We start from the raw sequence: 26,699 nt of genomic DNA on the forward strand, positions 1-26,699 counted from the left end.
GGGATAGAAAACCTTTTAATATTCCATTTATTCGGGTTTTAATGCGAATATATTGGTAATTGGTGTTGGATCAACTTCCGTATATGGTTGAAAAATGTTTTTGGGATAAGTGATGTAAAATCCTTAAGAAAATCGTAAAAAGTGGCGCATTTGGTGCCAAGTTCCAGTAAAGGGAGGGCCCTGTGATTTTCCGAGTGGAAAGTGCATATAATTTTGTTCTCGGTTAACTTTCCACACCATACCTGCTGGCTGGTACTGGTTTTGGCAATCCATTAATGCATAAAAGGTCGCGAAGCAGCTGTCAACCGTGACAAAAGACGAGCTGAGCGTTGCACCAATGGTAAATAACGCATTAATATAATTGTCGTTTAACCGACTTTTTAAAAATACCAAACCGGCCATATCGTCTGCTGTTAAAAGTTGCCAAGGCAACCTGCTGGTTGGACCGCGTAAAGCGATACGGCTGCTAGGCCTTATGTGCTCCGAAGTGCGTGACGTTTTTATACCTAAACTGGCAAAAGGCCGGTTTATCCAACAAATTGGCGATGGGCTATCGGCGACGACAGCGTTTTTGTTTGCACCGGAACCGGGTGCACCGGAACCGAAAGAATACGTTCGAGACCGGCATAAAATTGGGCGGCGGTTATCGGAATGCGCCGGTTCGACATTTATAACCGCGTTTAATGCTCGGGGTAAATGGGGATCGGTGGGAGCAAAATCTGATCCGATCGTCGTATTGGTAACGGATTATCGCATTTTTGGGGGTTTAACTTACGTTTAGTCGCGCAGGTAGTACTTTTCCGAATGCGTTTGGCGGGAGGGTTTCCACTGTCGCGGCGGTGCTTTATGGAAAACGACGGTGCGGCCGAAAACGGGTTCGTATCGGGGGAGGTGTCGGTCTCAGGTCCAAACCACTTGTTAAGCTTTTGGTGGCAAAGTTAATCGTGCATTTTTGGGGCGTCGTTTAAAGCAAACATATTTAACACTGGCTCCCAGGTCGCTGCATTGCCCTTATACCCAACCCAATATATCAGCAGCTGTGGGAGCTTGCCTGGTTTATGATAAAGTATTTTGAAGATGCGTAATATATTGCATTTGATAGTTCTTTCCCGAATTTAGTTAAATAACGCCCAGAATTTGATGACTATTGCCTCATCCCGGCGTTGCATCTCTTCCTCAAATACCTCCCTGCCATCTTTGCCTTAAATAATAAATTTGACGGTACTCCGTTAACTGTTGATTGCCCAGCTGTCGATTGTCTCGTCGTTATCACTGTTCTTACCTGCATCGTCTCTCTGATTAAAACTTGCGATTATTGTTAGAAAGGGTCTAGGCTATTTTAAAGCGTAATAGTTTTAGATAAACTACCTACGTTACTGCATAATCGCGGGTATATGGGATATAGCCATTAATCGAACGCGGGTCGCATTTGACGTGGACGAATACGAAGGCTTACGTGGCTTGCGTAGTGGTTAATTCAAATGACAAAAAGCGATTGTTTGCGCAATCGACGCGTTAACGCGTTCGGTGGTATACGCTGCGTAATATTAGCAAAGGGAAACGAATGGCCAGGTTACCCCGCCCCAAAGGGCTGGTTTGGTCGCCGGGTAACAATAACGCGACCATTAAATTGCCCCGCCAAACGCCAATTGCCTTCCATCTTTTTTCGATTGCCTTATCCCTCCCTATTTACTGACGTCGCATCAAATATATTTCGTACAAATCCTTCCTCCACGTACAGTAATATAACGGTAGCGCAGGCCGTGGCGATTTACACCTGCAACCCCTGCTTTTTTTCCTCAATCTTTGGGTGGCTTAACACAATTAACCACGCCGTCGTGTGTGCGCGGCCGACGCCACCTCTATTTCCGCATAGTCCCGACCCGGACTCCGACCTGCGCAAAAAACGTTGCTAACCAAGCGCAAACGAACGCCCAACCTTAACATCGAATTTTCATTGCCCGTTTACGCCATATCACCCTCTCCCCTGGATCTTTATTGCGGTCGGGGCCACCACCCAAACGACGCCGAATTTAAAAGAACGACCGCGATCCCTTAAACGGCCCGATTTTTAACTCCGACCTAACGCCCCGTGCCCTTCGCGGTAACGATCGTCCATCTTCCTCCTCCTTAACCAATTTAAACCCGAGCCGGGCGCCTTTTACGTTCCATCCGCCTGCACCGTTATTATCCACCTTTATTCGGCCTGTAAAATTTCAACCTCGACAACTTTATCGCGCAACCAGAGCCAGTCGAAACGTTTTACGAGCCCAGCCAAGCAAACAATTAACCTGGAAAAACCAGTCCATATTATACCTGGGAACAAAACAGCCAAAAGGCTGCTTAAACTGCTGCCCCCACAAATGTTTACGGCTTACAAAATTTTAAAATTTATTAGCGGATTTGTTACGTTATGCGTTTTCGGCCAGGTAAAAGAAGTGACAAAAATAAAGGGTCCCACGTTATTACCTGATTTACGTCCCTTGGCGAGAACGACAAAGTTACCGCCATTTCTAAATTACGGACAGTGGACAGCATTTGCGACGACGCCTTCAGGCTAGGAAATTAAAGGGTACACGAATTTGAGTGAAACGTATGCGTACGTGTGTTAATTTAAGCAAAATGGTTTGCCAAATCCGCCGTCCAAACGTTTTTAACCAGGTCGGAATTACACCCGCTTTCGTTCCGCCCATTCGCGTCACATATTTTAATCGACGAGGGTTCGACGCCGTAATATAAAAGAAAATCGATCTCGCGTTTTCCCTAAACCCCGGGAGAAATAGCCGGTTAAAAGAAAATATTCTTGGCGCCGTCATCGTCCAGCCTCTGTAAAAGCGCACTGTTTCGCAGACGATATATGACGGGCTGCTGTTCCTGCCCATCGCCGTTGCGATTAAGACCAAGATTTTCCAAGGCGATAAGAATTACGGTTTGGTTTAGCTGGGCGTATAAACTGCGGCGTGGCACGTCCGTATGCGTAAATTTATGCCGCCAGGGCATGGTAGGCGTTTCGTCACGCTGCCTGTGGTTACGCATTATAACTGTAACCGCGGCGATAGGATTGGAATGGTCCCATTCGGGCACATAAACGGCACGTGGAAGCTTTCGGAAATATATAAGCTCCTTGCAAATTTAAGGGCGCTGGTTAGTTGGGTGGACGGGTGTTTCCGAAAGTGAGTGGTTCACTTTTTTGCGGATTGGTATTTTCAAAATAAGGCGGCAAGCGTACTGTAACAATTTAATATATATTAACGCATACCCTTTTGTTATGTAATTATTAACCTCAGACAAGGGTTTGAGGCTCTTTTATTACAGTGCCTTAAGTGCAAACCTGCTATGGTATATATTCCGAAAGGTAGTTATCGGTATTGTGGCTCGCGTTGCGGTTGGAGTTGTGACTAGTGCAAGCAATTGAGTGAACGTTATTCAGGCTGTAATAGTTACGAACAAGGTCTTAAGCAACCTGTTCCTAAGGGTAAGCGTACAATGGGTTAAAGCAATTGAGCGTTTGGGCGTAGCAATGGGTCCCAAGGGTGAAGGTATGATTTAACTTATAACTAGGATAATAAATTGATTGCTGCTAGGCGATCTATAGACTAAGACTATTTTACTAGGTATTAACTGTTTTTAAACTCCTGTGTAACCTTGCGATCATTTTGCTCGCTTAGTAATTTCTATGGTGATTTGTCGATCCATATAATCCGCTCCTCGTCACGAAACATATAACAGAGGGTGGTGTTTTTGTTTTTCCCGCGCGCCCAGCGAGTACCTCTTTCCTTTTTTGTCCCTCCTAACTGGTTACGAATATCACAAAAGTTTTTATCCATCCAGATTCGACCCACAGATTTAATCGCCAAACTCGAACGAAGATTTGGCTCCCGAAATTATTAATCAATGCTATAAAGCAAAGTAGAAAAACCAAAGGCGACGGAGCCGATAAAATTACCACGCAGTAAACGAAAATCAGGATCGGGAATTCATTTGGAAGGTAAAGCAGGAAAACGCGGCCGCATTACAAATTTTTGTCACTGCCGCTGGCATTGCTACCACAGCGACGTCTATTTTATGGCGGCCGTGGCGCCGCTGTTACCGAGGGGCTGGGCACGCCAGCCCTCGTACTCGAACGCTACCAGGCAAAAAACAGCACCTGGGCGCAACTTTTTTTTACCGCGCAATGGCTTCGGCGTCATAGCAGGCCACGGCACCCTGGTTAACGGCCGTAAATCCAAATTCGGCTCAACAACCGCTTATATTAGCATTGCCATTAATATTAACATTTAACTGTCACTATTTCAAAACAAATTTTGGTTTTATATTAAACCGAAAACTCGAAAAGCTTACAAACAAAACTAGAAAAAAAAATACTATCCAGGTTTTGCTCAGTTTGCGGACCTTTTGTAAAACCTTCCATTGTCTCCCTTAATTTGCAATGGCCAATTCTTCACCATAACCATTTACGTATCCACGTTTATGGGTTCGTAATTCAAATGTCCGTCGTTACCATCTTCTCCGAAGGACATTGCCGCCTCAGTTTTTACATCCTATTCTCTATTAAAAAAGGAGTTGGTTATGTAACAATCCTGATTATTTTGATTAATGTCCACGTCAATATTTATCCCTTCACCTAAATCCTGCTGTTTCCCGCAATCATTTTCCTTCTGCTGCGAATATGGCTGTTTCGGCCGCTCCAACCCATTATTCACTATTACCTTCCCTGCTCCTTCAATTGCATCTGTATTATTAGCATTGTTCCTATACCCGACCCTAATACCCTGGTTGCTGTTTTTGGCCCCGTAGGCCCACTCCACAATAATTTCAATTTGGCAAGAAATTTTAATATTAAATTGCTGCCCTCCTGCACCGGGACGGGATTCCATTTCGCCGTTCTGTCTAACAACAGTTAATTTTCCTTTGTATTTGACCGTCCGTATAAAACGCCTTGTTTATAGTTTTACTGAAATAATTAATTGTTTTACTAAAGGCAAAATAATGATGGGTGCCAGAAAACAACGTCATTGTCCAATAATTTTTTCTGAAAACCAAATTAATAGCAGGTAAAATGTGGATACCCTGTGTTTATCGGAGATATAATAAAAGAGGAAAGGTAAGGAACGGGCAGTGGGAAGTCTAACCTGCCATTATATCCTTTTTTTTTTTCCAATCCTGGGGTTAAATGCTAAACCGTTTAGACAAAATACGTGCAAATAAAAGGCACCTTATACGTGCCACTGTAACCAATAAATCTGCCCTTTCTGTCGTCGTAGCCATTCCCCCACCTTATGGTTGTTCCACCAATTTAATCCCCCGATTGTTTTGCTAAACCACGTAAAATGGCCCGTTTTATAAAGGGTATACGATTTACTGTGGGTAATAATTGTTAATATACGTAAAATACCCAGTTAAAATGGGTGTTTCGGAAAATTATAGGCAGTTGTTCTCGCTGGCGTTATCGGCGTTAAAAAAGAAGCTGCGAGGTCGCCGGACGCCTTGTGAATGCGTCGAAAACCGAAAGGGTGGGTTTTGCAGGAACGCGTCTAGGAAAGAGTGCTGGATCAATTATTCCGACTCGAGGTGGTTGTGTTATACCAATTAGGGCATTGCTAACAGGCCATCCATGCGGCAAAACGCGGGATTAAAAGCCCTATTTTTGCTCGGCAAATTATTTATGAATCCATTGATGGTTTGGCCACTAATATGCGGTGATTAAATTATCCCTGGCGTTATTCGCCCTAGCCCTAATCTTAACCGAATGTGGCAAACCTTATTACATCGCTGGACAAATAATGCGCAGGTATATATTAACACCCTTATTTAAAATAAGATCTCAAAATATCCTCCTAAGCAAATCTTTTAAAACGACGTTTCCCTCGTTACGGTACGTATTGCGAAATATTTTTCCCGTTTCCTTGGTGTTACTCCGCAATTCCCCCAGTGTGCCCAAGGTTTGAACCGGTTTTTCAGTAGTTTTACGTTTGCGCACCCATTTAATCAAATCGATAATATTGATGTACATTTTTCGTACAGCCATAGGGGGTTTTTAACACGAATTTCCGGGCTTTTTGATGGTTCTTTCTTACTTTTTCGCATTGTGATCGCACGACAGAGCGCGTACCATGCCGTCAACGAGTCACTTGAACCGTACCATAGTCGAAGCTCATCTTCCAAGGCCTTTTGGTATTAATTCCGGGAATTTTCGGATTCAATGTCGTTGCTTGGCTGGTGATTGAATGGAATTATACTCGAAGCCGCTGAAAAAGAAGAAGAATTTGTTTAAAGGAGTTTGAGGCTGAAGTCGATAAACGTGTAAAGCATATACAATATTTTCGTTAATGGGCTGGTGTTAGCCGCTTCCTTTTCCTAGATCGCCCGCGCTCCGGTTCCACTGGTATAACCAATGGCCCCTTTTTTCGTGCGATTTGATAAGACCAACCCTCAACATCATCATCCCTTTTACTCTCACTATGCACTTTGAGTACTATCCAACCGCGCCGCTGATATTGTTCGGCCAAAGGTGACCATGTTGCCCACACGCTAAAGCCGAGTCGGGTGGTGCGCGTTTTCCGCTGGCGGGCGCGAAGACTCATATGTAGGCGGGAGCTCCACCGCCGACGTCTGCTTGTGTTTTTCCGCATAATTAAAGCCACCAGCACACGAGCTTGCGTTTGCGCCTTGGGTAGCCGTCGGTGCGGTGCCTGCAGTGGAATGATTTTAAACTTTGTCAAGGTCTCCAAAAACCGCGAAGGAAAAGCTAACGGGCAGCTTCGCAGCGTTAAACCTGATGTTAATAATTGGTGCTGGGGCGCTAGGCATAGGATACATAGCACCAAAATTTTCAATATAGCACATGTTATATTAAAGCCGCAAAGCCCGCCTACTTAGCCCGGGTGGTAAGGCAGCAGGCCTCCCGTAATATTATATCAAAAGAAAGTAGGGTATAAAAACGCGGATAATGTCCGTATTTGGGTGAATGGAGAAAAATCGCTGGTCGAAGCACTGGTGCAGGTGATTTGCTATTTATATCCCGTTGTTAGGATTTTATGTAGTTTGCCAAACGTTTTTTAGGGATTCCACATTATTTGGATCGGGTATGGTTTGGTCGTTATCGAAAGGGAAGCGATTCCAATGTTATTTTCGGAATAATATGTGCCGCCTGAATGCCAGGTCCAATGACGGTTGGACCGGGACACCAAAACTCTCCTTTACCCATCATAACACTGCGCAGCGCCGCCACTGTCGCTGCTATTAATGATAACATTTGGGCGAAAGTTTGAAGCTTGCTTTTTGGCAGTTTGCGGGTCAATTGTTGCGATGGTAATCACAAGGTCGTTATTTTGTCCATTTTTGTAGGGTGACGGACTATGCTTTTGCGAGGGTGAATTAGAGGGCGATTTTGAACCAGTTTTTCATTGTTTCCACCTACATTACAATCCAATGCCTCGACTTCCAGGCGGCCACGGTTTCCGAAAAAACAGCAAATAGGTTGTTCGGAAATGTTCTCAACGCCAACGCGTGTTTGGGCAATTAACCCGAAACACCATTGCCTCCCGACATGCTGAGTTTTTACGAAAATATTGTGGACATCCGTGATAACATTACACAAATCTACCCTTTCGGCGCAGAAAAACAAATCCAAACTTTGATTAGGAACACTTTGTAATTAAATCCGGGGGTTTAATTTTATGGCGCGTCGGTGGGGACGCGTCAAAAATTGAATCGCTAATCGATAAGCGCTCGGCTGCGCAATTTGGTTAGCTGGCTCAAATGTCCCAAATGTGGAAAAGGCGGGGCGATGCCAATATAGGGAAAGTTTGCGTGTAGGACCTCGAAATAAAGGCTTATAATTTCAAATAAATCCGGACATTGAAAAACTGCTGGTGCCAGTTTTTATAATATTATAATAAAATTAGTATTAGTCGCACTATACGGACCTATTTCCTATATATCCTCCATCCAATTAGCTTTTTTTGCACCTGTCCGGGAATGTATGGCGTGACCAGTCCACTAATAGATTGCAAAAGTCTTATGTAAGCCGTGAACATCCGGGGGCAGCAGTTTAAGCAGCTTTTTAGCCGAATTGTTCCCAGGGACGATATAAATAGGCTTTTCCAATGTCAGCAGGTCAATGGTGCGCTTGGCTATAATCGTTAACCGTTGCAATTAGCTTTGGTTGCGCGATATCGTCGTCGAGGTCGAGGTTTTAAAGGCCGAAAAGGTGGCCGGTGGCGGCGCAGACGGATGGAACGTGAAAGGCGCCCGGTTCGGGTTCAAATTAGTCGAAAGGAGTAGGGTGGATAATCGTTGCTGCGAACAACACGGGGCGTTAGGTCGGCGTCGGAGACCTGTCCGCCTGACGGGTTACGGTCGTGTTTGTAAATTCGGCGTCGTTTGGGTAACGATGCCGACCGCGGTTAAAACCGAGGCGGAGAGGGCGGTATGGTGTAAAGGGGCAATAAGGCTTCGGTGTTAAGGCCGGGCGCTTATTTGCGCTTGGTCAGACCCGACAAATCCTTGCGGGGGTCGGAATTAAGGTTGGGACCATGCGCAAACAAAGGCGGGGTTGGCTGCTCAATTACAACGGCGTGGCTAATTGTGTTTAGCCATCCGAGGACCGGGTGGTTAAAATAATAACCGATTCGGTGCGCTTAAGGTCAATTTAATTTTGTCCCCCATTTGAGCGGCCAGGCCTTGCTTTGGCCTTCCATGGATACTCCGAAATATTAAAGATTTACACACGCTTTATAGTTCTTTGATTGCAAACTTGCCACGGTAATATTTACGCAACTGACAGATAACCTAAGGACTCCCAGCTATGATGCTTCCCACGCATATATGCAAAACGCAAACCATAGAGCCATGGCCTTTTTCTTATTATATTCTCTTTCCTCCCGCTGCCTCCTTTGCGTTGCTATTCCACGACGTTACATTATATAACGCTCCATTTTCGGTTTTGGACTTACACCCTAACCATGCGCTCGTTCCCTTTGGCGTGCATCGCGAGAAGGGGCTAGGTTGGGGTTAGAACGGATGCCCAACTACGTATCACACAGCATTAATCCATCCACCACGACTCGTTCGACACCCTAACCCTCGTCACTCGACACTTTTGTTTTCTCGACTCTAAATCACGCCAGTCGCAAGTTGACTGCTGTTATGGAATGAATGCTGATGAGCTGGCTTGGCTGGATTCTCAATGCATAATTAAAGTGGAGTACCTGTGTGCATGGGGCACGGTGTAATAGCTCCGGACTTAATTGCATCATATGCACGGCCCACTGTAGCCTTATCGATATGCCGTCATTGTTACCATGGCAATGCCTCGCAGCCCGCCTGTAATCAATCAATTGAACCTTGGTCATCATTAATATTTTCCGAGCGGCGCAATACGTTATTTTCAAATACATGATCCATTGGCCGTCAAACCGCAGCAATCATCTCTTCACCACAATTTTTTCGCGATCCTTTCGTCTCCGTTTAATTAATGGCTTAAATCGCCAGACGCGGTGACGACAACATCTTAACCTGGTTCGAACAGGTTAATCCAGTTTGCGAACAGCCTCTTTTAAACCCGCCTTCCATCCAGATCGCGCCACCTAAAAAGCGCAAACGGTCTTCCGCCGTCACCAACCGTTACGCCCTTGCCTCTCCCCCGCCTTCGATAAGCGCCGTCTCCTGCATAAATACCCGGACCCCGACGAGGAGGAAGCGCCGGGCAGCAGCGGAAGATGGGGACGATAACGCACCGGTCGACCTGGAAACTACACCACGATAACGAGGAAATTACCCAGTTTGGTTAATATTCGCCCCTCCTCGGCTTTTTTTTACACCCCAGGCAGCATGGGAATCGAGTAATGTCCAATCGGCCACAAGCTCTGGCGTCTTTACATGGTCGGGCCAGCACTTTCCAAATAAGGAATTGGCGAGGTTTGCCCTGGGCCCCGGTGCCCTTATTACGTAACCCCTGGCCCTGACGGAAACATTGCCACCGATGTTGTTTAATATGCTTAAAATTATGGAAAGTATTTAAAAGGGTAACGTCGGCATTTTCCCAGAGCGGATAAAGGTTAGCACTGTGGTTGCCATTTTTGTTGTTCCTTTTTAACATTTATTTCTTTTATACAGGATGCCTTTGAAAAAAAGGCAGAAACCAGACGCATTTTCGAAATTTATTAACATATGTTTGTTCCGAACGAGGCGCGTGATCTACTAGGCCCGACTCCGTTAGTCTCTGAGGTGATGGACATTGTGGAGGACGCACGTCGCTGCAATTCGAGGGTCGAATACGAAGATGGTTGGATATCCGGCGTCCATTTCCCGCTCCTGCGTCTTGCTCTCAACGGGAAAAAAGGGCCCGCCAATAATCTGCTGGACGTGCTTATTACGTACGTTTTTCACCTCCCAATATATATAATTGCACCGCTAATTATATTATTTTTAAAATTTACGCCAAAGCTATTCGCAGGTATAGTCCTTTCGCCAGCCAGAAATCGAGGATGGTAGATTTGTGTCTCGTCGCATGTCCATCCAATTTAGTGGACCCAACCGCTGTCGCTGCGAAAAAAGCCATCGATGTTTTGCGCGCAAGGCTTCCCGGCTCATCCATCAACCATAGCGACGCCCCCCCGCTACTGGACGTCCCAATCGTGGTTAGCATCGAAGTTAAAAGGAGCGGCGGCGACGAACAGCGACAAACACTTCAAATTGGCATTTGGCAGGCCGCACAGTGGAACATATGGTCGCAGCTTTTGGAGGGTCGGTTTTTACAAAAATATTCGATTAATACAACCCCTTTTGAGGATGGCGGCGGCGGTGGCGAGGGGGCAAATAATAGTTTAATAAATTCTGCAAAGCGTGCCGTGGCCGAATTGGACCGCCTACTCGGAACACTCCCATATATTCCAGCGATATTTATTCGTGGCCATTCCTGGTATTTGGCTGCTACCTCCCGTTAAAGCGATAAGACCATCCTTTGGCGCGAATACGCCTTTGGCACGACCCAGAGCGTCGTGGGTACGTATAAGATTGTATGTGGACTGCAAAATCTACATCGATATATCCGTAACACATTTTGGCCGTGGTATTTTCGAGTTATTTTGGAGATCGAGCCAGATGATATGCGATAGTTATGCTGGTGTCGAATGGTAATATTTTGTACCTGTAATAATGGGAGGCAGGGAAATCATATCGACAGCTTTTTCGTTTTTTATTATGGTAGCAAATTCCCTATAAAGTCCCCGAATGGCTTGCGGATTATAATTGTGGTATATATAAACCAGTTATATTTCGTTGAGTCGCTCCAATATGTGCCGTCGTTTATTATTTGGCGGCCTTTTGAAAACGTTACCAATTAATTCGTTTATTCTTTTCCAGATCCGAATCCCCTTTTTCCTCGTAATCTCTTCCGTTAACCTCAAACAGCCCTCCAATTATCCAAACCAAATAAAAAGGTATATAATTTATTAGATGTAACTTGTGTATTTCAATAACCACCTAATATTTCGTCCTCCGATTTTACGTCCATTCCCCGTTAAATTGTATTGCAAATTCCTGTTTTTATTCCGAACCTGGTTTCAAAATGGACAATTCGCGATTCCAAAGCAGCTTATTCGGCCTATGGGAAATAGCGACAATCCTGTCGACAGTTTGTTTAATTTAAAACCATTTAAAAGTAGTTATTAACCCATTTATAGCAGCCTCGCGTGGTGCTTCCCTGTCCGGCTTATATCGGGTATATGAAATTGATACTTCGAAATTGGTAAGGCTGTGTAAATGGAGTCAGATAAATGTCATTTGGGAGAAAAATAAAAAAAAGAAGATAAAACTTGCTCGCTTATTTGAGCTCTCTGATCAGAGTACCCAGGCGAAGTCCGCTGCATATGTAGCTGGAAGGTCTTTCTCGGCGGAGGCACTTCCTGAGGGATGGTTGCCCCAGATTAGGGCGGCAGCTCTGGAGTAGCTTGACCTCGACGGGGATAAAATGCCTACCTGCGAGGTTCAATTTTGGACGCGGATGAAGATGGGTTGCCGTTAAAACGAGTCACGGACATTTTGGTATTATTATATTCCTCTATATTGTTTGCTTGTCTCGCATACGTCGGATTTAAATACGTTGAATTTAAAGCCGATTGGTTTTTCGGAGCAGTTGGAATATGACCAAAGTTAGAAGCAGTAGAAGCCGCCTGATTTGGTATTGGTGGGAAGGCAGAGATTGGTGGGATTCCGTAAAATGATATCGAAAAAGGGTCGCAATTGACTTGGGATTAGGAAAAGGTTTGAATTGGATTTAAATTAGGTGGCCAGCCAACCACCTTATTAATGGGAGGTTTTGAATATAAATTAGCAGAAAATGCGGTTATGGATAGTGAAAGCGATTCCGAAATGGGTTTAACCTTTTTAAAGGGCGAAAATAATAAGCGTTCCATAAAATTTAAAATCCTGGTTTTAATATTTCGGCTTTACCCACAAAATAATTCGCCAGTACCATCCTTTTCCAACCTATTAAACATAACAGCAAATATACGGAAAATGCAACGGTTGATAATTTTAATAAAATCCTTATACTGCCTTTTATACTGTTTTTTCTCCTCGGCGTTAATATAATAAACGTTTTAATAATATTTAATTAAGGCGTTTATTGTGTTCGAAATTAATTTAAATATAATTTTATCGCATAGGATATCGATAAAAATAACATTTGCTTTAATATTAACAAAATAAAACTCGGGATCCGATTCGGATTTTAAACCTTTTCGCATTAGGGATGCCAGGATCCAAATGGTGTTCGGCGATAACAAAATTTTGCTAAAGCATGTTTGATGTTCAGCAACGCTATTAAGCGGTTTATTGGGTTCGATACGTTTCAATGATTTTGTGAGCCACGGTTCGATCCTGGACCCGAAAACGATAATTATGGAGGAAGGCTGCGGCGTAAAAGCCACAATAAATTGAGGCTGTGTATTTGGTGGCATGCTGGGCAAGTTGCGAGAAAGAACAGCAAAGAAAACCGGGAATAAATCAGGTACAATCTCGACGTCAAGCATTTTATAGTTTAACTGAATTTTACTTTGTCAGCCTTTCTGAAATTATACCGCCCAGTTTGGCTATTTCATTTTACACCCAACAAATTGCTCCTTGCTCAGATTTTGCCACTATAAAACGTCCGGGCCTTACTGATATAATCATAGCGAATGGAAAAAAACGTATTTCAAACCCCAGTCAGGACTTGAGCCTGGACGAAAAAACAAGCATCTCCCGTCACCTAAATTATCTCACCATCGACGTTGGAACTCGCTATACGCAACGCAAAACCGTACAATGGTTACTAAACGAAGTCAGCGACGCACTATTATTATATTTATACTGCAAAACCCATCCCCGCCCGATTCGAAAATGTACGACTAGGAAGTTCGCTAAAGTTAATAATGGCCGTTAGGGGTGCGTTTTTTAACGGGCTCGTTCCGATTGGCCTTTACCTCTACGGAACCTTTAGGGGCGACTTCGGCGTAGCATTCCGGCACTCAAATGGGGTATTTTATGTGGATCTGCACCTTACAAAATTCCCCGCCCTAGCCGTTTCCAAAAATGTATAGGTGGTAGGAGGAGGGTAAACAATCTTTCAGGGTAATTACCATTTGTTACCTTTGGGTACTGGGATAATATGCAACGAAAAATACTTTTTATGGAATCCCACCTTTACCCAGCCGCGCTGGCGAATTATGCCAAACAAAGGCAACCACTAACAAACAAATCTGGTTTGGGCAGTTCCATGGCCCGGTCCTGGCCCTCGCGGCTAATCGGATTTATCCAAAAAAAGGCAGGAGGTGTTGCCGAATGTTTGTCCTCAACCTCCCCGACGTTATATTGGCGTTTCTGTTTTTATTTATGCAAAAAGCATAAGCCAAGCACGATATATCTGTCATCCGCTGTCCTTCCTGAACTTTAGCGCGGATTCTTTTGGGGGCCTTTGTTTCCGGTAATAAGCCCATTATGGTTCACCCTGGGGACAACCTTGCCAACCGAAAAAAAACCTTGGTAAGGCCAATAGACACCGGAAATATCAACCTGGGTGGACTTCTTTTTGAATTTTCACGGATTATTTTTGTTATTATTAAAGTGGTTAAAAAAACGGGGGTGAAATTAATACTGGTTTTTCCGAGGGGTACGTTTTGTAACGGGCTCGGTCCTTTTGGCCTTCTGCTCCACGGAACCTACTGAAAGGATAATTTGGGGTAGCATTCCGGCACTCAACTGGGATATTTTTGCGTCCATCTGCAAATTATAAGATCCTTCGCCCTTCCGTTGTAAACTGCGGCGTAGCGGCCTTTTGGGCTACGTCGTTAAAACTTTGCGCGCAGCAATCAGTTGTTTACTAACGTTGGGCTCCACATCTCCGACCCCCCTAAAGTCCGGCCCCCTTGAAAAATGTAACGACGAAATACCCCTTTTATAAACCGATTTAAATGTAAACCTATCAACGCACAATAATACAATCATTGTCAGGCTCTCCCGGTTCGCTAACCTCTTCTCCATCGTTCAAATCCTCTAAACAGTCCCTATTATTTTCCTGTGCTTCATAAACGTTTTTTTTGCTGACCAAAAGCTCGTTGGGATCCGGAATTACCCTTTTCCTTTTGACCGGCCGTACCGCCTCCAATTTTGCTTTTAACAAACTGATTTTTTGCTGAGCTTCAGCCAATAAGATATCCTTGGTTTCGAAGCTTTTTTGGACTTTTGCAAACAAAAGCCGTGAAGTGGCGTTACTTTTTTCGGACCGGGAAATTTCCTGTAGTTGAAGTCGAATATCTCGGGTCGTTTTAGGGGTTTTCCAAATAAGTAAAGATTGGTCGTTAATTTTTTGGTTTGGGCTTTCCGGTGTTTTATCCCTTTGGAAGCCGTTATTTCTACCTTTTTCGACGTTGGCGTTGCTATTTTCTAATAAAAACGGGTTTAAAAGTGGTTTTGCCAAGTTCACCGGCCATAACCCCGTCGTACGCCAACCAGATTGAATGGTTTTTGCTATAAATGCTTTTGATCTGGCTTTTCGATAGCAAAGTAGAAAGTTTCGTTTCCCAACAACCGTTGAACAGCAAAACTGGTTTACAAATCCCAGGTGACGTCGATAAGCTTCCTTTAACGGCCCAAAAACCGATAAATCCAACGGTTGAAGAACGTGCGACGAATGAGGAGGTAAATATAAAAGCTGAATATTATTTTGGAGGCAAACAAGCATAAACTCGTCGCTGACGTGTGATCCGTGGCCGTCGAGAACTAATAAACGCTTTTCAGGAGTTAAAGGTTGGGTATTTGGAATAAACACCTTTTTTAACCATTCGATACCTGTTTCATTATTTGTCCACCCGTTTTCTGTTGCATGAAATTGCCAGGTATCGAAAGGACTTAAATCAGCTGGAAACCATTGTTGCTGTACGTTTTTCCCCTTAAATATAACGAGGGGAGGTATAACAGCCCCCGTAGCTGATACACATTCGATTATGCTCGTCCAACCCCGCGTTCCAGGCTCTTTTCGCTGTAATGGCCGGATTTTATTACGCCCTAACACCAGGCCATTAGATCCTTTGCCTTCCATTATACCTGTTTCGTCCATATTCCAACGGTTGGCCGGTTTTATAGTATCGATAACGGGATTTTTCAAATAGGACCACCAAGATTTAATTACCTCGGTTGTAGCCCCATTAACCCGGGCATTTTCTATTCGCCGGGGCCTTTGGGTTTTCAAAATTGGATATCGGGCTATAAAACGGCTAACCCAATGTTTCCCAAGGCTTTTTCTTTCTCCGGCGGCCTGAAGAATTCGTTCCGCAAAATAGCGTAGTTCTTGATGCGTTGGCGGAAGGCCTAACGCGGCCTGCGCAAGTACCCAATCTGCCAAATAGGTCTCCTGCTCCTGTGAAAGCCTTTGACAAAATCTTTTCGCTTGTTGAATTGACTGGGCCCCCTTTAAACGATCGTGAAGGGTACTCCGAGGAATACCCCATTTTTGCGAGGTTTTGTGAACTGATTTGCCATTTCTTATGTCAGAAATGGCAGCAAGAAGCTGATTTTCAGTGTACTGTTTCATTGGAAAGTTTGGAGCAAGAATCTTCAAAATGCAAGTTCTAAAGTGAAAAATTCGTCTAGATATTTATAAAATAAAACAAAGGGTTGACGTGGCTGAGTAGATATTTTTAGGGGCCGGACTTTAGGGGGGTCGGAGATGTGGAGCCCAACGTTAAAGCCTGAAAATATCGTAGCCGAAAAAAACAACGTTAGGATTGCCGCGATTGGGATCGTACGTTAGGCTTATTAATCCATTTTTCTGAAGGATAAAACCCATATTTCAATCTGGAATCGTGTTAGCCCGCCGTTGGACCGCTTTCGGAAATCGAAGGCTAACCTGGTTGGGTTGTGCCTTGATTCAAAAGGCTGCCATGCTGCTACCCATACCCAGGCCAGTCGGGACGCGGCTGAAAATACCCGTTTAATAAACCCATAACAATTAAAGCAGATAATCGTCGCTCATCAGCTTAATTCATATTCCAGGCCCAATATTCTCTAATCGGTTTACGTATAAGGTTTGGAGGAAAATAACCTAATATCGCGGGAAGGGCTTAGTTTAAAACGCTCGCTCACAAAAAAATACGTATGCAATTCAATTCGGCGGTAGTTTCTTTGCTGGTCGGACTCGGAAAGCGAGGCCGCCAGCATCAGGGATAAACGAACCTGTGGATTCGGAAAATATTCGAAACCGACAACGCGTAGCAGGGGTTTATCCGCGTCGTATTCCATCAATATTTTTTAGGAACTGGAACGGATATTATTTATTGGGTTATTTCCGGAATTGCTTCCGAATACTGTTATATCCGATTGTAAGCGGAATAATCGACCAACGGCATTGTTTTCGCCAATTGCCGAATCATTTTGGAGGCCTGTTTCCTCGGGCAACCTGCGCTAAAAATGCTTTTAATTGGGGTTAGGAGGGCGATTAAATGGTTGAATAAGTACCCTTTACCACTAATCGTAAATTATAAAATTGAAATTCTTAGGGTACCGTGGAAACCTTATATTCCCTGGTTTTAACTTTATTGGGAGGATCGCAATTATTGAGGCGGGAGGTAGCATATCCTCGTCCTTATCGTCGTTAACCGCATTTTCCGGAAGCTGACTGGGAAATAACCTGGGAAAAGCTCGAGGGTTTAGTGGCGGCGGCGCAGGGTCACCCTTTTTGAGGATGGACGTCTCGGGTAACGGTTTTATGGGAAACGGCGATAGAGGCATGCAGGGCAGCCACGAGATACATTGCATACCTTACTGCTCAGTGACTGCCACCAAAAGACCTTTTGCCCTTTTGATCTTTGAGTTTAAGAATTGTATCAGTTGAATGTAGGCTGAGTAGATCAGAAGTTCGAGAACCATGAGCGAGCCTGGCTCACAAAATCGTGGTTCGAGCTATATTTATAACACAGTCCCTTGCAAGGGGCACCAGGCAAGAAAAGCTAGGGTAGATGACCTAAAATGTGTATGTTGGTCCCCTTATGACCCTTGCTAGAGCAGTCAATTAGCGAGCCTGGCACTCAACACAACCTTGTATTCTTTGAAAGCAATGGAGTAACGCCTCACCGCAAAACAAGGGTGCTGGTTTGTGCTTGTATCGAAAGCAACCCTATGCGTGGGCTTAGCTGGTCCGCCAAGAGGGTCACGGCAAGGCTGCTTGGTTCTCGAGCAATCTGGCGTGGTAGATACACATTCATAGTCGACTGTCGCTTGAACCCAGTCGAAAATTGTAACCCATTTTGCCCAAATAGGTCTGGATACATCCTGATGATTTCTTTGTTGAAGACTCAAGATGGCTACCTTGACCAAGTCGATGAGAATAAGTATATATCTATACGCCCTTAGCCGCTCATAAGTCTGGAACTATGGAACATGCCAAAGATCTGGCGAATGTCTTACAAACTTGTGTATTTGGGGAAGGCAACCCAGTCAATGAAACGTAGTGGGCCGAGTACCAGGGAGTGATTTCAATGACCCAAAGCCTCTCATCCCCGCTAGCCCCAATGTCCAAGCGAACTCCCTGATCAAATGACATGTTCGGTAGCCGCTTTCGCAACTCCTTGTAATAGTATACGCGCCTTTGCTACACCGTAACACCACTGGATGCCTATATATGAGTGTTCGTCGAATTTCCGCTCCAAGGAACCGGCGAGTACGTAATACGCCTAAAAATCTTCCTGCAGCAACTCAAAAATGAACTATACGGCTATATTGCTGGTCCAGGTTCACATTTTTGCGCCGCTTTCCAATTAATAAAATAGCTGGTGGAGGTTTTTAATGGATTAAATATAAAATGCACACCAAAAAACTTCCACCAAATATTTCGGAAAAGGCGCCGCCCCATTTAATTAACCTGGTTAAATGCAATAAGGATAGCGTTTCGACCTTTTTTAACTATTATATACAGCAATACATTTGCGGGCACCGCAATAAATATATAATTTTAAAAAAAGTATCCATTAAACCGCGCTTTATTAATCGTAAAAACGATATCGGCCGTTTCGTTTAATCGCGAAATCGATATAACAGCGGCACGGCGTTCGGCCAATTCCTCACGTAATCGGGTACGATGCTATAATACCGAAACCTGGCGGGGTAAAAATATAAATGTATGGTAGCGGTGGACGGCGGCGTTTCGAAAACGAATTTTAATTATTTGTTTCAATTTGTGGTAACAGTGGGTAGTGGGACAACTTTTTATAAATTTACGTTAATTATGGTTAAAATTTTGTTACTTTATTTTCCATTTAGCAGCCATATATAAATGCAGACCCAATTTAACCAGCCCACCCCATGTACCACGTCCGAAACCAGCTCGATACTTGGTGCGTCTACTGGGCACGGAAACCAGATGTTTTAAAACCCAGTCAGAGTAGTGAGCCGTAATATTGCGGGCTGGCAGGCTAGGCAATGGCATCCGTTCTGGCTGCATGTATAATATTTGTGATTATCGATTCCCAGGTTATGCCGCGTATGAGTACACCATTATCCGGATGCATGCTCCGTCAGCACAATAAGATATATAATTACAGTCCCAGGATTACTGCTGTTCTATCTGGTATAATCCGTACGCCATGCTAGCTTTGGGACCCTAGCACTGGTGCCAAGTGAAGCGGATGTTATATCCTTAGAAAAGATGTATGACGGCTGCAGGCCTAGATAACCTAATCCCTACCAAGTACTTTTTAATTGGATACTTAATTTGATTAAGCCGCAAACCAGGGTCAGCATGAGGTATTTACAATACTCGAATCTCCCATATGCTTGACCGTACCGGAATTTTGATATAAATTCAGCTTTGATCCCACCATTAGCATTTCAAATTCCATTATTTACAACTAGCTGTTTATCGAAAAGACAAGCACGGAACTATCATCTTTCGACAGATCAAGTTTCGAGTTACTGCAAAATCATTGGCCTACACTGTTTTAAGCACTTACAAGAGTTATAATATTTGACAATACAAACGGTCTTTTTTGACGTAAGTCTACCTTTCCATACAAAGCCGCCTTCGCCAAGCGGCGTGCTTTGCTATTTAAAAACAGTGGTTAAGTGGCTTCTAAATTAAACATCCGCGCAAAAATGTCGAAATGCCGAAAGTGCACCGGAACTGGATTTTATAAAAAAAGATGTCCGACTTGCGGCATAGATTGTGTAAATTGCCGAAACAAGAGTGCGGATGAAAAATTGGATTGCAATAGCTGCCATGGAATTGGGTTTAGGTTTCTAACAGCTAACCGCGAATGTAAAAGCAACTGCGATGGGACCGGTGCTATTGACTTTACTTGCCACCACTAGCGCTTCAAATTATCAAAATCCTGTTGTAAATAGAGGTGAACTTAAATATTGGACCCAAATAATGGCAAGCCTCGACATTTTTGTCCTAATGTCCCAACCAGTTTCGTCGGAAGGTGGAAGCCGAAAAGGCGGTATAGAATATGAGAGATTTTCGCCTTCTATTTTAAAGAGCAATTTGCAAGTTGGAATACGAATATTATAACTGGTATAAACGAAAAAAGTGATACGCTTTCATTTTTGGAATAATGTCAGGGATGGGTGGCAAAGTTATTTTATAATACAACAATTGTTAATAACGTTGGGCTCCACATCTCCGACCCCCCTAAAGTCCGGCCCCTAAAAATATCTACTCAGCCACGTCAACCCTTTGTTTTATTTTATAAATATCTAGACGAATTTTTCACTTTAGAACTTGCATTTTGAAGATTCTTGCTCCAAACTTTCCAATGAAACAGTACACTGAAAATCAGCTTCTTGCTGCCATTTCTGACATAAGAAATGGCAAATCAGTTCACAAAACCTCGCAAAAATGGGGTATTCCTCGGAGTACCCTTCACGATCGTTTAAAGGGGGCCCAGTCAATTCAACAAGCGAAAAGATTTTGTCAAAGGCTTTCACAGGAGCAGGAGACCTATTTGGCAGATTGGGTACTTGCGCAGGCCGCGTTAGGCCTTCCGCCAACGCATCAAGAACTACGCTATTTTGCGGAACGAATTCTTCAGGCCGCCGGAGAAAGAAAAAGCCTTGGGAAACATTGGGTTAGCCGTTTTATAGCCCGATATCCAATTTTGAAAACCCAAAGGCCCCGGCGAATAGAAAATGCCCGGGTTAATGGGGCTACAACCGAGGTAATTAAATCTTGGTGGTCCTATTTGAAAAATCCCGTTATCGATACTATAAAACCGGCCAACCGTTGGAATATGGACGAAACAGGTATAATGGAAGGCAAAGGATCTAATGGCCTGGTGTTAGGGCGTAATAAAATCCGGCCATTACAGCGAAAAGAGCCTGGAACGCGGGGTTGGACGAGCATAATCGAATGTGTATCAGCTACGGGGGCTGTTATACCTCCCCTCGTTATATTTAAGGGGAAAAACGTACAGCAACAATGGTTTCCAGCTGATTTAAGTCCTTTCGATACCTGGCAATTTCATGCAACAGAAAACGGGTGGACAAATAATGAAACAGGTATCGAATGGTTAAAAAAGGTGTTTATTCCAAATACCCAACCTTTAACTCCTGAAAAGCGTTTATTAGTTCTCGACGGCCACGGATCACACGTCAGCGACGAGTTTATGCTTGTTTGCCTCCAAAATAATATTCAGCTTTTATATTTACCTCCTCATTCGTCGCACGTTCTTCAACCGTTGGATTTATCGGTTTTTGGGCCGTTAAAGGAAGCTTATCGACGTCACCTGGGATTTGTAAACCAGTTTTGCTGTTCAACGGTTGTTGGGAAACGAAACTTTCTACTTTGCTATCGAAAAGCCAGATCAAAAGCATTTATAGCAAAAACCATTCAATCTGGTTGGCGTACGACGGGGTTATGGCCGGTGAACTTGGCAAAACCACTTTTAAACCCGTTTTTATTAGAAAATAGCAACGCCAACGTCGAAAAAGGTAGAAATAACGGCTTCCAAAGGGATAAAACACCGGAAAGCCCAAACCAAAAAATTAACGACCAATCTTTACTTATTTGGAAAACCCCTAAAACGACCCGAGATATTCGACTTCAACTACAGGAAATTTCCCGGTCCGAAAAAAGTAACGCCACTTCACGGCTTTTGTTTGCAAAAGTCCAAAAAAGCTTCGAAACCAAGGATATCTTATTGGCTGAAGCTCAGCAAAAAATCAGTTTGTTAAAAGCAAAATTGGAGGCGGTACGGCCGGTCAAAAGGAAAAGGGTAATTCCGGATCCCAACGAGCTTTTGGTCAGCAAAAAAAACGTTTATGAAGCACAGGAAAATAATAGGGACTGTTTAGAGGATTTGAACGATGGAGAAGAGGTTAGCGAACCGGGAGAGCCTGACAATGATTGTATTATTGTGCGTTGATAGGTTTACATTTAAATCGGTTTATAAAAGGGGTATTTCGTCGTTACATTTTTCAAGGGGGCCGGACTTTAGGGGGGTCGGAGATGTGGAGCCCAACGTTATAAGGAGTTACCTGAGCCAGTATGTCTTTACCTATGCATTGACGATTATAAGGGTGAATCCCTATTTACACAATCCCAGATTTTCGATTCGTTAAAGCAACACATATATTAGCCAGAAACTAGAGAAACATATATTAAAGACGGTAATATAACTATTTTTCTAAAAAACCCTTACAGGGCAGAGTTAATCCTCGCAAATCCTCGAAGGCTATTCCATATATTAAAAAGATTGTTTTAAACTAGACCTAAGGGATGGAAAAAATTATTTGCGCAGCGCAAAAAAACCCCTTTTACAGCCCTAAAACCCGAGTTCTCCAAAAAATCCCAATTAAAATCTGCTTCCCTGTATTACAATAAAAATAAACCTATTATATATAAAAACAGGAATATATATAAAACCGTTATAATAGGGGGAGAAAAGATCGGAGGGCTGCCGAGGTGGCGAGCTTTGCAAAGCTTATAATTGACAAAACGGGTGTAAAATTTTCTCGTTTATTTATAGAGGATAATATTATAGGTAAGGTCCTGGGGATGTAAATTATTAGTTAATTTTTACAAATTTTTAAGGGTTAATTTAGTATATTTGTTTTACCGGTTATGGATATATGGTTGCTTAAAAGGGAAGGTTGGCGGGCGTTAAGCCCTCCTGTTTATAGACCTCGTTTACGCGTAGGGATTCGGGGTTGAGACAATGTAATTAGTGCGATTCGCTATACCTAATTATCTGTTTTGTTTTCTATATATAAAAGAGAGTAAAAATGCAATTTGGCTACAGAAGGAGATAAAGGGGTGGTGTGGAGTTGTGGATGCCTGAGAAGTTAGGAATTCGGATTGCACGTGATATCTGCTAGTCAGCGTGCATCCACACGCCCAAGTGCGATAACAGTGACTATTATTCCAACACCTCCCTCCCTGCCTTTGCAGCCCCGGTCTGAGGTAGCATCCAGACCCCCTTGGCGGTACGTGTCACTGGTGGTTTGCATCGGCGGCCATGAGGCATCGTGCCCCAGTTATCGAACCGGCGCAATCAGCTACATGTGCATACATGCATGTCCATAACAACCCAGGAGCCGGAATGGAATCCCCCTGGCGTGCAACGTACAAACCAATACCAATGTGACGAGTTTTTCTTTAAGCGAGATCATGTGGGACGTTCATATCACAGTTGGTAAATTATGCATAACTCCCTCGCTCCTAAGAAAATAAATATATCGAACCAACAACACTAGTAATAATTTTACCCTAATCGGATTGCTACATGTCAAAAGGCTGATGCCTACCCAGATTCCGACGCCTATATGGTTGCTCAGGTGGTGGCTTACTTTCAAAAGTGATATATGAATGAGCCCAGCCTTCTACTAACGTTGGGTACCCCCTAACCGCACCCCCCTAACAACCGCACCCCAAAAATAACAACACTTTTATTTTTACCCTCGAACTTCTATTATAAATGTCTCCATAAATTCTCTGTCTTTTGCATTACTTTTTTTTACTTTTTTTTCTTCATTTTCAAAATGAAAAAATATACCGAAAATCAGTTTGTCTCGGCTATTAACGACGTTAAAAATGGCGAATCAATTACAAAATCCTCCCGAAAATGGGGTATACCTATAAATACCCTTCGAGGTCGTTTTAACGGCGCCCAATCTAAAAAACAAACAAAATAATTATTCTAAAAACTTTCACCGGAATAGGAAAAGCATTTAGCGGATTAGGTGTTTGCACAAACCGCTTTAGGCCTTCCACCAACGCACCAAAAATTACGCTTTTTTGCGGACCGAATTTGTCAGGCCGCCGGAAAGATAAAAGGCCTTGGAAAACGTTGGATAACCCGGTTTTTGGCTCGTTATCCAATTTTTAGGACCCAAAGGCCCCGTTAAATAAAAAATGCCCGGGTTAATAATGCTACTACGGAGGTAATTAAATTTTGGTGGTTTTATATTACGAAGCCGGTTATTAACGCTATTAAACCGGAAAATCGTTGGAATATGGACGAAACCGGTATAATAAAAGGTAAAAAATCTAACGGCCTGGTATTAGGGTTTAACGGGATCCGGCCGTTACAGCGGGAAAAGCCCGGAACGCGGGGTTGGACGAGCATAATCGAATATATATCGGTTACGGGGCTTACCATACCTCCCCTCGTTATATTTAAAGGAAAAAGCGTATAGCAACAATGGTTTCCAACAAATTTGGATATTTTTAATAACTGGTAATTTTATATAACCGAAAACGGGTGGACAAATAACGAAACCGTTATTAAATGGTTTAAAAAAGTGTTTATTTCACATACCCAACCTAATACCCCTAAAAAGCGGATTTTGGTTTTCGACGGCCATGGATTACACGTTACGGACGAATTTATGCTTTTTTGCCTCCAAAATAACATTTAACTCCTATATTTACCCCCTTATTCGTCGCACGTTTTTCAACCATTGGATTTATCGGTTTTTGGGCCGTTAAAAAAGGCTTATCGACGTCAATTTGGATTTGTAAGCCAATTTTGCTGTTTAACAGTTATTGGAAAACGAAATTTCCTTTTCTGTTATAAAGTAACCAGATCGAAAGCATTTACAACAAAGATTATCCAATTTGGGTGGCGTATAACGGGGTTATGGCCGGTTAACTTGGTTAAACCACTTTTAAACCCTTTTTTATTAAAAAAAGCAACGCCAACGCTATAAAAAATAAAAATAACAGTTTACAAAGGGATAAAACACCGGAAAACCCAATCCAAAAAGTTAACGATCCGTTTTTACGTATTTGGAAAACCCCTAAAACGACCCGAAATATCCGACTTCAACTACAAAAAGTTTCCCGATCCAACAAAACCAACGTTATTTCACGTTTTTTATATGCCAAAGTCTAAAAAAGCTTCGAAGCCAAAAATACCCTTTTAACTACCTACCAACAAAAAATCAGTTTATTGGAAGCACAATTAAAGGCAATACGGCCGGCGAAAAGAAAAAGGGTAATTCGGGATCCAAACAAGCTTTTGGTTAATAAATAGAACATTATTGGATTGCAGGAAAATAATGTAGAAAATTTGGAGCTTTTAGCTGATAAAAAAGAGGTTAATAAACCGGAACAGCCTAAAAACGATTGTATTTTTGTGCGTTGATAGTTTTATTTTTAAATCGATTTCCGAAGGGCGGAATTTTGTTGTTAGATTTTTGGGGGTGCGGTTGTTAGGGGGGTGCGGTTGTTAGGGGGGTGCGGTTAGGGGGTACCCAACGTTATTCTGGAGATATAAAGCGGGAGGTCTATCCAGCGCCATCTATAACAGAATATTATGCGACAAGCTCGCCGGTTAACCCAACTTGTCGAAAAAAATCAACCTTTTTTTGCTCTTCCAATATTCGTTTGCTGGCATAATGTAAAAGACAGTCCAACCTTTTTTTTGACAAATACAACACACCATGGCTGCTGTTGCAAGCACTCATTATAAATTCGCCGTGTTAAGCGGAAAGCCAGTTTTCCATGTTAGTAGTCCTGTGCCCCTGATTTACACCCAGGGACACGGCCAAATGGTGACTTTAGCATTATCGACGCGATCCTTGGCAGCGAGCCCAGCGAGGAGTCCAAGAGCCGCGCCAGCCAGCAGCGCTTTGTGGCCAAGATCCTCCCCGGAGTTGAAGGAGCCGGCGTCAGCTTCCGGACTCAGCTTCAAAACCGCATCGGAGACTTTTTCGGACTCAACCCCGACAAAAGCTCAGTCTTTTGCGTCACGAGCGGCACTAATGCAATCCGAGCGGTCTTAGGGGCTTTCCGCGCTATGCAAAGGCAGGATAAAACCCAAAAAAACGAAATAATTATTTTTTAAATAACCGTTGGGGCTACCGTCGAATTTATTATCGTTATAGGTTTCGCGCCTGTTTTTATAACCGTTAATCCCAATATTTGGTTTTTGGATTTAATGGCAACCGAACGCGCGATTTCGGAAAAAATAACCGTTATTATAATTGTCGATTGGTTCGGTATTTAATACAATTTCGACCTTTTCCGTAACCTGGTTAATAAATACGGTATTAAATTTATTTCGGACAGCGCCCAAAATTTTGGCGCCGGCGGCAAATTATTACCTGCGGTCGATTTAACCGACGCAATTATTTACAATATAGGTTACCCGAAGGTCTTTACGGCCGGTGGGTTAGGCGGAATTATTATATGGCCGAAAATTTTAACGGTTTAGTTCGAATGCGACGGTACGGGGATCCTGCGCCACGAGACCTTAACCGAAATAAATGTTTTCCAGGGTTTTCGAATATTTGAAACGCTTCCGGCGGCTTTTGCTAGGCGTTTTATAGCTGGCGAGCTGTACCGCAACCTGTTTATTATCGTTCCTGGTATCGCCTTTTAACAGGTCCCCGAAAGTTTGGGTATAAACCATTACCAAATCAGTTTTACGATTAACCCCCGCGCCTTCGGATTTAATATATAGCAGTTTTACCAAATAATTAAGGCGGAAAATGTTTATTATAATGCGGACCGGATACCGTATATGGCGGTTAACCCGAAATTTCTACCGCACGGCCGAATTAAGGGAAACGATAAATAAAACCGATTGCTGGCCTCGAATTTTGTCACATTACCAATTTCCAACGTTATCGGAACCGAAACCGTCCAAATTATTTGTATTTTGGTCAAATTTACCCATAAAAAGGAATAAAATATTTTCAAAATTGGGAATTTTAAAAAG

General features: G+C 43.3%; 12 protein-coding genes across 12 annotated transcripts; 5 read left to right on the plus strand and 7 right to left on the minus strand.

The window, feature by feature from the left end:
• Positions 1–1,742: 1,742 nt before the first annotated feature.
• Positions 1,743–2,561, plus strand: PpBr36_11100 (uncharacterized protein; the record flags this gene model as incomplete). The annotated part of the gene is made up of 2 exons (XM_029898203.1): positions 1,743–1,838; positions 2,151–2,561. Coding segments are annotated over 2 exons (507 nt in total), but the record flags the coding sequence as incomplete, so codon positions are not given.
• A 61-nt stretch (positions 2,562–2,622) lies between these two features.
• PpBr36_11101 (uncharacterized protein) lies at positions 2,623–2,940 on the plus strand (the record flags this gene model as incomplete). Its single annotated transcript, XM_029898204.1, has 2 exons — positions 2,623–2,730; positions 2,836–2,940. The coding sequence occupies 2 exons, from the start codon at positions 2,623–2,625 to the stop codon at positions 2,938–2,940; spliced, it is 213 nt and encodes a 70-aa protein (XP_029743508.1).
• Positions 2,941–3,066: 126 nt separating this feature from the next.
• On the plus strand, positions 3,067–3,177 carry PpBr36_11102 (uncharacterized protein; the record flags this gene model as incomplete). The annotated part of the gene is made up of 1 exon (XM_029898205.1): positions 3,067–3,177. The coding sequence occupies one exon, from the start codon at positions 3,067–3,069 to the stop codon at positions 3,175–3,177; it is 111 nt and encodes a 36-aa protein (XP_029743447.1).
• An 881-nt stretch (positions 3,178–4,058) lies between these two features.
• Positions 4,059–4,877, minus strand: PpBr36_11103 (uncharacterized protein; the record flags this gene model as incomplete). Its single annotated transcript, XM_029898206.1, has 2 exons — positions 4,059–4,126; positions 4,577–4,877. The coding sequence occupies 2 exons, from the start codon at positions 4,875–4,877 to the stop codon at positions 4,059–4,061; spliced, it is 369 nt and encodes a 122-aa protein (XP_029743510.1).
• Positions 4,878–5,824: 947 nt separating this feature from the next.
• On the minus strand, positions 5,825–6,028 carry PpBr36_11104 (uncharacterized protein; the record flags this gene model as incomplete). Its single annotated transcript, XM_029898207.1, has 1 exon — positions 5,825–6,028. One exon carries the CDS (start codon positions 6,026–6,028, stop codon positions 5,825–5,827), a length of 204 nt encoding a protein of 67 aa, XP_029743505.1.
• A 149-nt stretch (positions 6,029–6,177) lies between these two features.
• Positions 6,178–6,846, minus strand: PpBr36_11105 (uncharacterized protein; the record flags this gene model as incomplete). The annotated part of the gene is made up of 3 exons (XM_029898208.1): positions 6,178–6,248; positions 6,431–6,692; positions 6,715–6,846. 3 exons carry the CDS (start codon positions 6,844–6,846, stop codon positions 6,178–6,180), a joined length of 465 nt encoding a protein of 154 aa, XP_029743504.1.
• Positions 6,847–7,199: 353 nt separating this feature from the next.
• Positions 7,200–7,552, minus strand: PpBr36_11106 (uncharacterized protein; the record flags this gene model as incomplete). Its single annotated transcript, XM_029898209.1, has 2 exons — positions 7,200–7,361; positions 7,421–7,552. Coding segments are annotated over 2 exons (294 nt in total), but the record flags the coding sequence as incomplete, so codon positions are not given.
• A 2,621-nt stretch (positions 7,553–10,173) lies between these two features.
• Positions 10,174–11,120, plus strand: PpBr36_11107 (uncharacterized protein; the record flags this gene model as incomplete). Its single annotated transcript, XM_029898210.1, has 3 exons — positions 10,174–10,379; positions 10,460–10,924; positions 10,952–11,120. 3 exons carry the CDS (start codon positions 10,174–10,176, stop codon positions 11,118–11,120), a joined length of 840 nt encoding a protein of 279 aa, XP_029743506.1.
• A 1,485-nt stretch (positions 11,121–12,605) lies between these two features.
• On the minus strand, positions 12,606–12,965 carry PpBr36_11108 (uncharacterized protein; the record flags this gene model as incomplete). The annotated part of the gene is made up of 1 exon (XM_029898211.1): positions 12,606–12,965. One exon carries the CDS (start codon positions 12,963–12,965, stop codon positions 12,606–12,608), a length of 360 nt encoding a protein of 119 aa, XP_029743448.1.
• A 3,446-nt stretch (positions 12,966–16,411) lies between these two features.
• On the minus strand, positions 16,412–16,782 carry PpBr36_11109 (uncharacterized protein; the record flags this gene model as incomplete). Its single annotated transcript, XM_029898212.1, has 2 exons — positions 16,412–16,460; positions 16,637–16,782. 2 exons carry the CDS (start codon positions 16,780–16,782, stop codon positions 16,412–16,414), a joined length of 195 nt encoding a protein of 64 aa, XP_029743511.1.
• A 9-nt stretch (positions 16,783–16,791) lies between these two features.
• On the minus strand, positions 16,792–17,271 carry PpBr36_11110 (uncharacterized protein; the record flags this gene model as incomplete). The annotated part of the gene is made up of 2 exons (XM_029898213.1): positions 16,792–16,939; positions 17,045–17,271. The coding sequence occupies 2 exons, from the start codon at positions 17,269–17,271 to the stop codon at positions 16,792–16,794; spliced, it is 375 nt and encodes a 124-aa protein (XP_029743459.1).
• Positions 17,272–25,419: 8,148 nt separating this feature from the next.
• On the plus strand, positions 25,420–25,761 carry PpBr36_11111 (uncharacterized protein; the record flags this gene model as incomplete). The annotated part of the gene is made up of 1 exon (XM_029898214.1): positions 25,420–25,761. The coding sequence occupies one exon, from the start codon at positions 25,420–25,422 to the stop codon at positions 25,759–25,761; it is 342 nt and encodes a 113-aa protein (XP_029743460.1).
• Positions 25,762–26,699: the final 938 nt, after the last annotated feature.

This window comes from Pyricularia pennisetigena (genome assembly GCF_004337985.1).
Source record: "Pyricularia pennisetigena strain Br36 chromosome Unknown Pyricularia_pennisetigena_Br36_Scf_13, whole genome shotgun sequence".
NCBI lineage: Eukaryota > Fungi > Ascomycota > Sordariomycetes > Magnaporthales > Pyriculariaceae > Pyricularia > Pyricularia pennisetigena.